General features: G+C 31.6%; 2 protein-coding genes, 1 long non-coding RNA gene and 1 other non-coding gene across 5 annotated transcripts; all 4 read left to right on the top strand.

The window, feature by feature from the left end:
* The first annotated feature begins 3 nt into the window (after positions 1–3).
* Positions 4–2,882, top strand: LOC110225641. The gene is made up of 4 exons (XR_002329870.1): positions 4–808; positions 1,459–1,588; positions 1,682–1,968; positions 2,057–2,882. It is a non-coding gene; the product is annotated as an uncharacterized LOC110225641 (long non-coding RNA).
* A 5,724-nt stretch (positions 2,883–8,606) lies between these two features.
* On the top strand, positions 8,607–10,445 carry LOC9299992. Of its 2 annotated transcripts, none has more exons than XM_021016271.1 (6): positions 8,607–8,917; positions 9,138–9,205; positions 9,311–9,558; positions 9,704–9,769; positions 9,865–9,927; positions 10,106–10,445. In XM_021016271.1, exons 1-6 carry the CDS (start codon positions 8,799–8,801, stop codon positions 10,151–10,153), a joined length of 612 nt encoding a protein of 203 aa, XP_020871930.1. In that variant the 5' UTR covers positions 8,607–8,798; the 3' UTR covers positions 10,154–10,445. The 2 variants fall into 2 exon arrangements, with proteins under 2 accessions (XP_020871930.1, XP_020871929.1); XM_021016270.1 differs by having other exon boundaries at positions 8,608–8,917; positions 9,695–9,769.
* Positions 10,446–10,664: 219 nt separating this feature from the next.
* Positions 10,665–10,736, top strand: TRNAK-UUU. The gene has a single exon. It is a non-coding gene; the product is annotated as a tRNA-Lys (tRNA).
* Positions 10,737–14,500: 3,764 nt separating this feature from the next.
* On the top strand, positions 14,501–15,871 carry LOC110225682 (agamous-like MADS-box protein AGL80). The gene has a single exon (XM_021015572.1). The coding sequence runs from the start codon at positions 14,550–14,552 to the stop codon at positions 15,444–15,446; it is 897 nt and encodes a 298-aa protein (XP_020871231.1). The 5' UTR covers positions 14,501–14,549; the 3' UTR covers positions 15,447–15,871.
* Positions 15,872–16,091: the final 220 nt, after the last annotated feature.

The raw sequence follows: 16,091 nt of genomic DNA, 5'->3' as shown, positions 1-16,091 counted from the left end.
ATCTTCGATTTCTCTCAAACAAAAATCTCTCTCAATCGATTTCTCGATTCAAACTTCTCAAATCGGGTTTGATTTTTTCCGATTCTCTCTCAAATCTCTTCAATTCTCTCTCAAATCTTCTAATCTCAAACACAAATCTTGTCTTTCGTTTTCTTAGGCTTCGAATCGACTCTAAATGCTCTCAAATCTCTTCCTAAATCTCTCTCAAATCTGAGTCCCAATCTCTTCTTATGCCGCCTAAAGGTAAATCGTCAAGAGGCCGCGGAGGGGGCTAGAAAACCAGAGCAGTAGCCGCTGGAGGGGGCCAGAACACCAGAGCAGTAGCCGCTGGAGGGGGCGAGACCAGCAGACTAGTAGCCGCTGGAGGGGGCGAGACCAGCAGACCAGTAGCCTCTCGAGTCCGAACATATGTTGGTCAGAGACCACCAGTCACTACGAGTGGGGTCGGAGCATCTTCTCACTCATCAAACCCATCGGCGACACAGTCTGCGACCCATTCCCATGCGACTCGTCCTTTACAGTATCATAGTAGACATACTCCTCCTCTCAGTCAACAGACTCCTCCTCCTCAACCGCAGCATCAGCCACAGCCACCGTCTCCTCCCCAACCTCTACCGGAACATGATGTGAATCACGAAGTGATACCTTAACAACAAAACCAAGACCTTGGAGAGGAAGAGGACGATAAAGTAGGAAACCAAGATCACGAAGAGAACCCTAATCCAAATGAAGACTACCAAGAAATGCTGGATCGTTTGCTAGCCCTTCTTATGTGTAAAGACCCAATCCCAGACGTTGAAACATTGTGGTATATATTCTGTGTCCCTCAGTCTAGTAGAATAAGTCTGAGAATTATTTTTGCATTTGTCTGAGAATTATTTTTTGCATTGTTCTGAGAATTGTTTTGGATTGTCTGAGAATTGTTTCGAATTGATTGAGAATTGTTTCGAATTGTTTGAGAATTATTTTTGCATTTGTCTGAGAATTGATTTGGAATAAGTCTGAGAATTGTTTTGGAATAAGTATGAGAATTGTTTTGAATTGTTTTTTGCATTGTTCTGAGAATTGTTTTGGAATAAGTCTGTGAATTGTTTTTTATTTGTCTGAGTATTGTTTTGAATTGTTTTTGAATAGGTCTGAGAATTGTTTTGATGAATTCTGTTGCAAGATTTTCTTGATCATCTTAAGAGGTCTCCTTAGTTGGTTTACATAAAAGTTCATAAGTTGAAAACTTGGATTGATTTAATAATGGATTGAACTACAATCCATGTGTCTATATGCTTATATGTACATCTTGCTGCTTAGTTCTAAAAGGACAGTAAAGCCTCATACGTTTATCTTCTGTACTTGCAATCTGTTGAGTATAATAGAGTCTTGTTTATTTAACTAATCTGTTGAGTATATTAGAGTTGCCCTAAGCTTTTTGCTTTATCTACTAATAGCCTGTTATTGTAACAGGTTTAACCGGCACAAAGGGAGGCTGTCCTGAGCGATTTCCACAATCTTTAGGAGGAAGTTTGATGGGCGTTATTACAGCTGGAAGGTTACTCCAATAGACAAACGAGAGAGATATTTCAGGACTTTTGCGGTAATGACATATATATATAGCTTTCATTCTCTCTTGTTGTAGTATATTTGACATTAGTCTGTTATAACTAACTTACTGTTTTGTGTTATGTAGTGGGAGTTTAATTGGGATATTGGAATTACTGCCATGTTTAGAGAAGGAATCTTGGTTATAGCCAAGAAACGGATGAAAGGGATTGTCAGTCAAGTGAAGAAGACTGGTGTACAACCAACTTGGATTCGTAACACACTTTGGGCTGAGATGCAACACTTTTGGAAAACCACTGATGCTATAGAGAGGAGTGAGAATGCTTCACAATGCAGAAATTCTGATCGTGGCGGACTTGGAGTGCACAAACACTTAGTCGGTCAGAAATCTTTATCCAAGTTCATCAAGAGATGGTAAGATGTTTCTTTCCATCCAAACACTTTACTTTTACAGAATTTCTAATATTTCTACACTTGATAATCTATTTGTCTTTCATTTTAGGAGGAAGAGTTGGGGCGTCCAGTTTCACTTGGCGAAGTATTTATGAGAACGCATACTAGAGCTGATGGATCTTTTGTGGATTAAAAGTCTGAACAAGTTGTTGAGTTGTATAAGAAGACAATTGAAGAGAGATTGGCTGAACTGGAAGAGGAGGGTCAGGATACTACAGAGATTTCCTCTGAACATTCAACGCATCCTAGAGAACTCAACATTGATGAAATGAATGATATCTTCCTTAAGGTAATTTATTTATGTCTTTAGTTTACTGAATGTTTGTTTTTTGTTTCTGTGTACTCATACAGATGACCAAGGCAACCCTTATGGCCTTGGATCTCTTGTGGAGACCCTACACAAAGGAAAAAGGAAGGAGAGTTATGCGAGCTCTTCTTCTACAGTTACAGTTGTTGAGCTTCAAGAACAGCTACGGCGCAAGATCTCTGATCAGGATGCTGAAAATGCAAGACGTGATGCGGAGCACCGCACGTCTCAAGCTCGGATCGCCAGCTTGGAGAAGCTCATCCTCTTTATGAAAGAAAAGGATCCTGACTTGGTAGCTTTCATGTCTTCTTCTCCACTCCTGCAACCAGCAGTCTTCATACCACCCATCACACAAACAGACACACTTCGCACCTGAAACCACACTAGCCTCTCCTTTATCTAACACTGCTTCAAACCAATGAACTAGACTTTTATTTGCTTATGTTTTTGTACTCTTTAATACTTTTTTAGGATGGTTTTTAGTATGGTTTTTGAATGATGGATTATTAGCATTTGAAATCGAAATTGCAGGTTTCGGATTATTAGCATTTGAAATCGAATTTGCAGGTTTGGGATTATTAACATGTAACCAATCTGTGACCAAACCAATTAACAAATGTGACCAATGTGTGACTAAACATTATTACAAGAAACTCCAAACCTGGTATCAAAATGGTTACTAATAGAAGACTCTTTTGCTACACAACAATGAGAGTCTTAAATTGGTCGCAAATTATTAAGACTCTTTTGCGAATAAATTGGTACTAAAAGATATATTGTCTGCGACTAATGTGGGACTAAGTATTCGATCCAAGAACTCTTTCGTTTGAACCGAACAAGTCGTAAACTAGTCGCTAACTTACGTTTGTCGCTCTTTAGTCGGAAATTTACAACGATATTTACCCGTCACAAATTAGTCGGTAATCTACGACGCTATATTTTATGTTGGAAAAGAGTCGCAAATTAGCGACTATCTTGGGACTGGAAAATTTTGCGACCATTTTTTTTTTGCGACTATCTGAGTTAGTCGTGAATGCGTCGCAAAACCCTATTTTGCGACCATTTTGCAACCAATATGGAGGTCGCAAATGACGTGTTTTCTTGTAGATCTTACCCTGCTTCTATTGGTCTTCCTCGGTTTCTAATGGCTCAAAGTGATGAAACCTTTCAATTTTGGTTTATGTCATTATGTGTAACTACACATCTATAATTTATTAAATTACCATTGAAGAAAACATAAATAAGGGTCTACTATAGACTTTCTGCAAAATCATATCATCTTAAAGTGTTTTAGTTTCTATGGGTTAAAATGCATTTATTGAGATTGTTATTATTATTAGATTATTTGTTTGTTATTTTTTCCTATATTCTTATGTTTTGCTAAAAAAATTCTTAGGTTTTGCTAATTAATGGTCAACTTTTTAAAAATATATCAATAATTATTACATTACTATCTTTTATATTTATACCACTTTAGAGTTATGGGGACGTACGAATGCTTCATATGTTTCTTCACGCTCTCTGTTTCACTTTATTTCAAAGATGCATCTTCATCAGATTACTCTCTATCAATACCTCACTTTCTCTAGAGGACACCATTGTTTCTTGGGGTAACGTGTTTGAACTGGTATCTATAAACAAAGTTATCTTCCCTACATTGTCATATGGTATAAAAATTACCTTTAAACTATAGTTTGGTTAGCTAATAAAGTATCTCGTTTTGAAGATAGTATAAATTCTTTGTTCGTTATAAAAATATCAAACGGAAGTTTAATTTTCTATGATAATTACACGGACCAGACAATCTAGTCCATTAGCCTTCCTTCTAATAGAAGCAGAAGAGGTAGCCGCAAAGTTCAAGCAATTCTTCTCTACAATGGCAACCTTATACTAAGAGATTCATTTAACATCATATTGTGGGAGAGATTCGACCACCCTTTAAACAGCTGGCTCCCGACGCTAAGATATGGTTGAACACACAATTTACTAGTTGGAAAAGCCGATCCATGAGCGAGTCTGGCTCCTGACTCTAAGATATGGTTGAACACACAATTTACTAGTTGGAAAAGCCGATCCATGAGCGAGTCAATATACTTTCAATATTGACCCTAGCAAAAGAAATTCAATCCTCATGGTTTGGAATGATTCTTTGGACGATTACGAGTTGATATACTCTCAATATTGACCCTAGCACAAGAAATTCCCTCCTCATGGTTTCATTCTAAACATGCGGTTTCTTCATTGCATGTAAACGCTGCATATTCCTATCCAAAGGAGAAATTTTGTAAGTGACAAACTAATCTTTTTCCTTATAAAAACATATGAACTTCAATCTAAAGTTTTTTTTTAATAAAACCCCAAGGATAGAAGGTTTTTTTTTTTTTTGTAATTCCACTCATCAATAAAAATTCTAATGCTAGATTCCATACTAATAGTTTCATGTTTATAGGATTTAATAAAAAAAATTTGTTTTGATTATAATTTTTTGTTATATATTTTAATTTATTTAAGTATGAGTGATAGGTTTCATTCTAATTTTCTACCAACTAAATATTATTTTCATTAAACATATGATTTCATATTTTTTTAATCTTAAGGACCAAATTTGTTTAACAAAGTTCTTTTTAAAAAAAAACACTTAAACCTCAAATTTTAAATAACATAAATATTATAATAATCTTAATATAATTATTTATTGGATCACAAAAATTAAATATAATGATACCTATATAAAAATGAATTAAAAAAATTTATTTGAGATAAGAAAGAGGTAAGAAAAAATTATTTTATTAATGTATTAAAATCATTTATTTCATTATATATTGCATAACTAAAAAAATACATAAATATGTTAGAAAATAATCAAATATCCAAGGTAAATAATGGAGATGGATCTTTTCAACTTCATTCCCTTGTTGTACGATGATAAGAATTGATATTTTTAATTTTCCATTACCAATAAACCTAAAAGTTTTGTTATAGCCATCAAAACTTTTATTTTACACATGTTAATTTAAAACTGAAAATATAAAAATTAAAGAAGAAATAGGTATAATCTAGTATGGTGTTTAGGGGTGTCAAAATGGGTCAAGATTCATGGGTCAACCCAACTCAACTCAACCCATGAACCCTAATGAGTTGAAAATTTTGACTCAAATGAGTTGATGGATAAAATAAGTTATTGAGTCAAATGGGTTGATGGATCAAATGAGTTGGGTTGTAATGGGTCAATGGTTTAAATGGTTTACCTATTTAACCTATCAATTTTTGTTAAATTAAATCAAACCAATTCAAATCTCTAAACCGATTTCAATTTGAGTCTAACCAAAAATTCTAAACCGATTGAATATAGTCTTTAATTTTCCCGCCAAAAATGTGAATACACAATTTTCCCATCAAAATATAATTCGTGATTTTCCCGCCAAAAAAAGTAAATCCGTAGTTTTCCCGCCAAAAACGTAAATCCGTGATTTTCCCGCCAAAATTTTTTATAATTTTTAACCAAAAACGAAAATATGTAATTTTCCCACCAAAAAAGTAAATCCGTGATTTTCCCGCCAAAAACGTAAATCCGTGATTTTCCCGCCAAAATTTTTTATAATTTTTAACCAAAAATGAGAATGTAAAATTTTCCCGCCAAAAACGTAAATCCGTAATTTTCCCGCCAAAAACGTAAATCTGTGATTTTCCCGCCAAACAATAGTGATGTTGATGATGAATTGATGATGATGATGATGATTATTATTATTATTATTATTATTATTATTATTATTATTATTATTATTATTATTATTATTATTATTATTATTATTATTATTATTATTATTATTATTATTATTATTATTATTATTATTATATTTTAATTATTAATTTATTTATTACATTAATAGGTTAATGGGTCAACCCATTTAACCTTCAAACCCATTTGGCTAAATGAGTTGAGTCAACCCATGAACTCATTTAACTCTAAACTCATTGGGTAATGAGTTGAGTTGAGTTGGGTTAACCATTTTGACACCCCTAATGGTGTTAGGAACAAAAAAAACATGATAAAAAAATTAGAATTAAATTTTTACAATGATGTTTTCATTGATTTCAACCCATATAACAAAAAAAATAGATACATGAATATAGTAGAAGGGGATGAGAGAATGATTACTTATAAGATGATAATAAAAAATATACAATGGAGATGAATCTTAAAAAAAAAAAAAAAACTAATGTAGAAATTAAAATTTAGAATTATGCTTTTACAATGATATTTAATTTGATTTTTTTAACCCATACAACAACCACCACAACAACAAAAAAAAACACAAATCAATATTAAAAAAAAATTGAGATATAGTGGAAGAGAATGAGAGAATAAGAGAATGAGAGAATGAGAAAATTAGTAGTTATAGGATGAGAAGTGATAGAATTACAATTCTAATTGATTGTGTGTTGAATAAAATTGAGTGGAGAATATAGTTAATGTATAATTTATATGATTTCAGTTTTATATTAAAGTGTGAGTTAAATGTAGAGAAATTGTTAAAAATGCTCATTTTCAATACCCTTTTTCAAAAATGCCCTGTTTTAGAGTCCATTATTAAGTTTGCCATCTTTTAATTTTTAATGACCATTTTACCCTTATTTGAAACAAAATTAGGTCCACAAAATACAAAATATTTTTTGGCGGGAAAAGTGATCCCGCAAATTTTTGGCGGAAAACGTGATCGGGCAATTTTCCCGCAAAATTTTTTTTTTCGGGAAAAGTGATTCCGCAATTTTTTTGGCGGGAAAAATTTACAAGGTATTTTAAAGGTTTTACAGAGTATTTACAAGTGTTTTGTAAGGTTTTACAATGTATTTTAAAAGGTTTTACAAGGTACTTATAAGGTTTTATAATGTATTTATAACTTGTAAAACCTTATAAAAAAAATTGTAAAACCTTATAAAATAGCTTGAAAAATCTTATAATATCTTATAAATACCTTATAAATACGTTGTAAAACCTTTTAAAATACATTGTAAAACCTTATAAATACCCTGTAAAAAATCTTTAAAATACCTTGTAATTTTCCCGCCAAAAATTTTCCGCCAAAAAAAATTGCGGAATCACTTTTCCCGCAAAAAAAAATTTTTGGCAGGAAAAATTTTTACGGGAAAATTTTACAAGTTATTTTAAAGGTTTTACAAGTTTTTACAAAATCAAATTTGTAATTTTGATGTGTATACATTCTCATGTTTTCCTTATATATTTGTGATATCTTTTATTAAAAGAAGGGTAATTTAGTCATTTTGTACATAAAAAGGGGTATTTTAAAAAATAGACAGCCAAAAGGGTCATTTTAAAGGAGTATTGAAAAAGAGGCATTTTTGTGAGTCTCCCTTAAATGTATATGATTAAATATGTTTTATTGGTGGTTTAATTGAAAACAATTTTTAAAAAAATTATATTGTCAAGTGGACCAATAAAGAGATAGAGTGAAACCTTATTTTTATATATGATTTTAGAATAAAAAATTGTGGTAAGACAAAAAGGGAAAAAATTCCAAAAATATCCTATCTTTTTTTTGGACGTTTAATATCTCAACTTTTTTTGGATGGAAGAAAAATACCTTATCTTTGAATTGTTGGTAGGTTCAAATCCGCGACTTAGCGACACATAACAGACGTTATACAATCAATAAACGGTGTTAAATTTTAACCGAATAGTTATGCAAAAATACCCCATTTCTTTTTATTTGGACGTTTAATATCCTAATTTTTTTGTTGGAAGAAAAATACCACATTTGAAATAAAAATACTTCATCTTTGAATTGTTGGTGGATTCAAGCCCGCGATTTAATAACCATTAGCGAGCGTTACAGAATCATTAACCGACGATAAATGTTTCTACACCAAGAGGTCTGGGGTTCGAGTCCCAGATATTGCGATTTATTAACAAATTTGCAGATTAATGGAGGCAAGTGTGCAGGAGATCTCCAGCGATGTACAATTATAGCCGTTCGCCAGGATTCTACGCAGAGAAGGAAGTGTCGCCAGGTCGTAGATCATTGAAGGTATGCATCAAAATCATGAAGAATGAAGTGTAGTCTGTCGTGGATCTAGTAAAGATCGGAAGGAATTGTCAGTTGTAGAATCGTCTATGTAACCGTTCTCATAATTTGCAATTAATAATAAATTTAGACGAAAAAAAAAAAACGTATCCCGCCCGACTCACCCGATTTGACCCGATTGTGTTTAGTACTTCGGATAGACCCGATTCGACCCCGGTTGTGTTTGATATTATTGTGAAACCGGTCGAAATCGGAAACTAGAAATATCGTTTTTCTTTTTTAATCGTTCGAGAGTTTCACCTCTTGTTTCTGTGATTTCCAGATTCAGATTAGGGTTTTGTAACTTTGGAGAGCTCAACTTCTGTTTCATTCTTCTCCCTTTTGGTTTTCCTAAATTAGGGTTTAGGGTTCTTTTTTTTTTTTGTCTTCCCCCATTCGATATGTATTCAGATCAAGTAGTGGCTGAAACTAAAATCAGCAAATCGTTAAAGAACCGTCTCAATGGTGGTTCCGGTGACTTCTCTTCTCGCGGCAAACAACAACAAGTCACGAGGAAGAGGTTCGATTTAAATAAACTTCATTTACTTCAATGGATTCTTATTTCGAATCTCCTCTTTGGTTTTGTATTGAAGAAGATGACTAGTTGATTCTCTGATTTAGCTCATAAATTCTGTTGCTTTTGCTGATTTTAACAATTTCAAACAGTTCTATAGATTTTAGCTCTGTATGTTTGATTTTGTGATGTTTAAACAAAAGTGTAATTACCTAATTGTTTTCAGAGGAAGGCAGGATGATGATAAGTGGGAGCATGATCTTTTCGATGACGACGACCAGCCTCGGCTTTCAAGTATGTTGTTAGCTATCACTTTTTTCTTGCTTGTTTTTGCTTACAGTCATTGAATGTTTATGTGTATCTGTTTGGTTGTTGACTCTGTTGTATTGACTTGCTAAGAACGCAGATTTGATCCTAAAGATCTCCGCTTGAAGCTCCAAAAGAAACATCATGGCTTGCAAATTGGTGGACGAGTGTTTAGTTTGAGCGTCGGGGATCTACGGAATAAGCTATCCGGGACAGTGAATCCACAAACAAAGAACGGTAAAAGGGAGGCTGTTAGACCAGCTATAAAGAAGGTTGCAGGGGTAACCAAATCCGAGACTAGAACGGCTCCGAACAGAGCAATCAAGAAGAAACCACAGCAGGCAATATAATTCATTCTCTCCAAATATAGTTCTCTAATCAGTATTTTATGCTAGTTAGCTTTGCAATGCCTCTTTGACTAAATGGATGTTTCACCAGTACTTGTTCTCAGTTTGAGTTTGTTATCTTTTGGTTCAGAATGATGCATCGGTTGATAGCTTCCTGGAATCATTGGGTCTCGAGAAATATTCGACCGCATTTCAAGTGGAAGAAGTATGTAAATTTTATTTACTGCTAGTTCCCGCGTTCTCTTCTTGACGCCGTCTATAGATGTACAAGGATTCTTATTGGTTTTCATCTTTTTCCAGGTTGATATGGATGCTCTCAGACATATGACAGATGATGACCTCAAAGCTCTGCTCATACCAATGGTAAAATCCTTGATAAGCTTCCTCAAGATTTGTTGTCGCCATGCTTAATATCAATATACCTTACTTAATAGTCATTACCTTAGTTTTACTCCATTTTTAATTCGATTACTATTAAGAAAACAATGTTTAGATTGGAGTTTCTCTGTTTGAAATCTTGACTTGGTTTGTTCTTTTTCAGGGACCTAGGAAGAAGATACTTCTTGCCTTGGGATCTAAACGTGGATAGTCCAGCTTCTCAAGCTTAGGTGCATGATGATACATCTGGGATATTGTCAGAAAGATGCTGCATTTTGACTTTTCATAGTCTTTTTCCTTTCTCATCTGTATCTCAAGAGACAACAAGTAGTTAGAGTTTTGAGATTAAACAGTTGTAACCCTTTAACATAGAGAGAGAGACAGGAAGAGCAATGTTGCAATGTGCTTAAGATCGTGCTTCTCTTGATGAACCTTGTAGAACGCAAAGGTGACAAGAAAACAAACTTGTGACTGGAAGGTAAGACACAAGAGTTGATCATTAACCAAGTTTTGCTAAAATAAACATGAATAAAAGACAGAATTTGAAAGTGAATTTAGTAGACTCAATGACAATACAATCCTCATTTTGCAAAGGACTGATTCTTCTAATATTTTAGATATGATAATGAAAAGATGTTACAGGCCATATTTGGTAACAAGCAACTTATGTTATTTGTCTTTAAGTATGATTAAATTATTAAACTTAAATATACTAACAGTTAGCCGTCTTAGCTCAGTGGTAGAGCGCGTGGCTTTTAACCACGTGGCCGTGGGTTCGATCCCCACAGACGGCGTTTTCAGTATTTATGATTTTTTTTTTCCTTTTTTGTCATCTAAATATACATTGATACTTGGTGGAATAATACATTCAACTTTACTAAATTGCAAAGGAAGTACGAGTTAGTGTTTACAGGGAGAAATACAAACACCAACTGCCAAAAGAATGAGATTCATACAAGAGCAAATAAGAGCAAGTAAAACTAAACAGAGGGAGTGATTCTCTCATCCTCTCTCTCTATAAGAATCCTTTAAAGTGTCCTTAACAACAATTTGAGCAATGAGAATAGCACCTTTATTTGTTGAGTGAGGCTCCAAAACTAAAGTCCAATCTTTTAGTTGCCCAAATGCCGGCGACATTTCAGAAGATTGGTAACTGGTAAGCAAACTAAAGATGGCTACGCATTTGGCAAGTTCGTTGCCTTGATAATGTTAGCTACTTCTGAGGCAAGAACCACCCCCTTTCTATCCGAAGTCTCTGCATCCCTTCAATAGACCAGATATGCTGAATAGGTTTCCTTCATTTCTTGTGTATCATAATGCTAATAGGTTTCCTTCATTTCTTATGTATCATTGCTCAAACAGAAGTACACATCCTAAACCCAAAAAATGTTTTTAACTTTATAAATTAACTCAACCCCGGAAAATGGTGTATTTCTTAATTTTGATTAAATTAACGGATGTATGTGTGTGTGTTTCTTAATTCTCTCATGTGTATGTGTGTTCTATATCAACGGATGTGCTATTTTTGTTATACTTACAAAAAGATGTTAACATAAAAAAAAATTCGGAACACTAAACTCAAATTACTCTTAACCAAAAAAATAAGTTTAAAGACCTATAATAAACTAAAATCTCCAAAAATAACATATTTTTAATTTAGATAAAATTACTAGATTTTAAGATTTATATGTAAAACATATGTTAGTGTATATGTTCTATATAGAATGACTCGTTTTTACTAAGTCACATATACGTCTTTAGATTTATATTTTTCTAAAATTTAAATCATAGTATGAGCGAAGTTTTAAAAGGGTTTCGAGATTTATTTATTTTTACAAAATTTGATAGCAAATAAGTCTAGAGAGACGAAACAAATGTATTATCCAAAAAGAAAAAAATATAAAGAGAGAAGGAAAGAAAACAAAAGACAAAAAAAATGTGCCTATCTATATATACATTTTTGAATCACTTTTAACAAATAAATCCTGGACTTGGAACTTATTTACAATACAATGCCATTGGCATTTAATGTTTTAACAAAAAATTTCTCAAATCTAAATATTAATCGATTTTGTTACTAAAATTTAGGAAACTAAAAGAAAAAAATTACAAAAATCATTTAAATTTTTCCTAATTCTTCATTAAAAAAAAAATTTGTTTTAGTTTTATGTTTTATTTTTTATTTTTTCATATGTTTGATTATGTTTTTTGCCAATCATGTTTGTTCAATACAATATCACTCTTCTTGAGAAGATCGAAATTGATTTTATTTTATTTTGAATCACTTTTTGGAGAGTATGATCTTCCTCTTATAGTAGTAGTTCATATGTACAAGCCATCCATCACAATTTTAAAAAAAAAAAAACACTCCCTAAAACTTTCTTTTCTGATTTTTTAATTCCGGCGTTCTAATTTTGTTTTTCTATATACTTTTTTCTAATTTGCAATTGTACAAAATAATTATCACTCCCTAAAACTTTCTTTTCTGATTTTTTTATTCCGGCGTTCTAATTTTGTTTTTCTATATACTTTTTTCCAATTTGCAATTGTACAAAATAATTATCACTCCCTAAAACTTTCTTTTCTGTTTTTTATTAAATTTTGTTCTTTTTCTGGTAAGAATAAATTGTACATGTATTACGTTGATATTGCTAATTCAAATAATGTTAACAAAAATGCCCAAATATAGGCTATATTAAAAGAAAAAACAGTTAGTCAAAAACACAAGTATATCAATCCCAAGTTATGATTAAACTAAATATTTATTTATAATATTTTTTACCCAAAACAATAAATTTATATATACTAAAAAATTTGAAGTACCTTTTTTAAAGTACTTTTGTGTTAGTAAAGTAAGAATTTACAAAGAATGTCATCACATTAAAGTCAAAAAACAATTATTATTTTTGAAATATTATTATTGATATATTTTAAATTTATAAAACATTATTAATTAAAATATCATGAGACGAGTTATATAGCGGGACGGGTTTCGATTAATATAACATGGGTTATATCTATACTTTATTATTTTATCATCACTAATTTTTTTTAGTTACAACATTAATATAAAATTATATAACTTTAATACTAAATTAAAAACCATAAAATTTAATATTTATTATATATATGAATAAAACATTTGCCCCGTGGTGTACCACGGGTTAAATCCTAGTAAAGACAATATGATCCAACTAGTAATTTACAAATAGAATATCATAACATTTTGGTTGTGATCGGTGGTTTTATAGTAATTGGGCTGAAAGAGAAATAGTAATTGAGCTCAAAGAGAAACATCAAAGTAGAGAAAAAGTTTACTCCACTATTTTTAGGCAGAAATTTTTTCAGCTTTAAAAGTAAAAATAGAGGAAAAAGACCGGAAAAAAAAAAAAAACAAATCAGCTTAAAATATTATTTTATCTTAATTGAATCAGATAGTACTGGTCCTTTATTCTGTTTTTAAAACTCTAATAGTACTTTCCAATCAAACCCTTTATGGTATATGATTATTTGACAAATTAAAAAAAATTTTGTGGTTATTATTACCAATATATCTACAAATACAATGTAAATATTTTTCTAAATTAAATAACAATTTATAGATTCCATATAAATATACATATTATTTTATTCTAATTATATATACATTTGGTTAGACTTTTGATTTTCAATGTACACACTGATTCATTACTAAATGTGACTTGTAATCTTCTGATAACATCACAAGTTGGCAATAAAATATTCGCCCATGATGTCCCTTCTAAATTTTATTTTTAAACTTACCACCCTCAATTATATATTTTATTTCATTTAAGAAATGTAGTCTAATTGTACAAGCATTTATTTATATTTATACTTGACGATGGGTATTGTAAAATTGCTAACATAGTCTAAATATATATACAAAAGCACGAGATTTATGAAACGATTTTTTAAGAATTATCTTTATGATGCTTTAGTTCATGATTAATTCACAAGTCAATAAACCATATTCAATGTCCCCAATAAGGAAAAAAATCACAAAAATATATTGAAAAAGAATCTTTGACTTAACTTATAATATCAAATCTTAGTAATTATCAGAATATTTGAAATTATAAAATCATCGTATTAATAGCATCTTGTTTAATTAACATTTCTAAATTATTATTTCTTAATTTTTGCTGTTAAAAACTAAATTTATTAGCTAATTTTTATCCTAGTTTATTGTTTTGATATTATCAGCCTCCTATTAGTTTAATACAATATTTATTTATGACTTTTGGACTATAGTTTTTCATATTTCAAATCAGTAGGGATAATACATGTAAAATGGAAAACGGTTCTCATATGTATCTTCAATCCATTCAGATTTTTTTATAATGTTCATGCATTAAGCTTGATTTGGACGTTTAGATTTTTTTCTTGTAATAAAAGAAAGATACCCTATATAACACAATTTTATTAGCTGTAAATATATTTTATTTTGTTGACTAGATGTAATCTAAAATTAAATATCACTTACCAAAACCCTTTCATTACTATATATATAATACTACACATTCACAATTTCAAAACAAAACACACAAACAAAGAAGAAGAAAACAAAAAGAAATAAAAAAATTTCAATGACGAGAAAGAAAGTGAAACTTGCTTACATTCCCAACGATTCTTCAAGAAAAGCAACTTTCAAAAAAAGAAAGAAGGGTTTGATGAAGAAAGTACACGAACTCTCGACTCTATGTGGCATCACTGCATGCGCGATCATCTACAGCCCGTACGATACCAGCCCTGAAGTATGGCCATCAAATTCCGGTGTACAAAGGGTGGTTTCAGAATTTAGGACACTCCCGGAGATGGATCAACACAAAAAGATGGTAGATCAAGAGAGTTTTCTCAAACAAAGGATCGCGAAAGCGACAGAGAATTTGAGGAGACAAAGAAAGGACAATAGGGAGCTCGAGATGAGTGAAGTCATGTTCCAATGTTTGATGGGAAACATGGAGATGTTTCATCTAAATATTGTGGATCTTAACGATTTGGGTTATATGATTGAACAATATCTTAAAGATGTTAATCGCAGGATCGAGATTTTACGAAATTCTGGTATGGAGATTGGTGAATCTTCTTCTGCTGCGGCGGCGGCCTCTGAAGGGAATAGATTAATGCCAGATTTGGTGGCTACAACAGCTCCCACCACTACAATTTATGAGGTGGGTTCTTCTTCATCTGCGGCTAACGCGAATTTCTTTAATCCTATTGAGCATCAACAATTTCGTCATCCGGCGGTTCAACATGTTGGACTTAATGAGCAACCTTGGAATCTAAATCTGAATTTAAATCAGAATCATAATCAGAACCAACAACAATGGTTTATGGAAATGATGAATCATCCTGAGGAAATGAGGTATCCAACAGAGCAAATGGGGTTTCAATTCATGGATGATAACCACCAAAACCACATCCACCACCAGCAACAAGAGCACCAACATCATACCCCTGGCGAATCCTTCAACCGCTCCTGATGCCGCTAACTCAAGCAATACCATCCATGTTACTTGTTCAAGTATTACCAATAATATATGGTTCCGTTAGGATTTCGTTGAATGTGGCATTACAATAATTTCGAGAATCGATTGATAAGTAAAACTATAACTAGCTTTAAGTATTTTTTTTTTGTTGCACTACAATTTACGTTTTAATGTTGTCTGTTTTGTGATGGTGATATCTTCATTATATTTTCACAATGATTCTGCTTTTTATATTCAAATATTTTTGATACTCTTATTTTTGTTGTTTCATTTTTCTTTATGATATGTGTTTTTCCCCACATATATGTGTTCTCTTTAATAAATTTTTTGCGCATATTATATTTAAGGTTTTTTGTTACTTTTAGTTATGAAATAGAACCGTTGAGATTTTATACATTTTATTTTAATTATGGAAACATTGCACCTCACATTGTTTTTTTAAACTATTTTAGTTTAAAGTTTTTAAGAGTATAACTATTATATAATATTATAATCAATAATAGACATGGAAATGTTAATTCACATTTACTTAATATATTGAGTTTAGACTCTAAAATATATTTTACCAACTTTAGAGTCTAAGATATATTACCAAATGTTAATCCCTAACTAATGGTAGATGGCGATTACCTAATATAT

The sequence above is a fragment of the Arabidopsis lyrata genome, assembly GCF_000004255.2.
Source record: "Arabidopsis lyrata subsp. lyrata unplaced genomic scaffold ARALYscaffold_8, whole genome shotgun sequence".
In the NCBI taxonomy this organism is placed as follows: Eukaryota; Viridiplantae; Streptophyta; class Magnoliopsida; order Brassicales; family Brassicaceae; genus Arabidopsis; species Arabidopsis lyrata.
The sequence above is the reverse complement of the archived record's forward strand: the minus strand, read 5'-3'. Positions and strand labels throughout refer to the sequence as shown.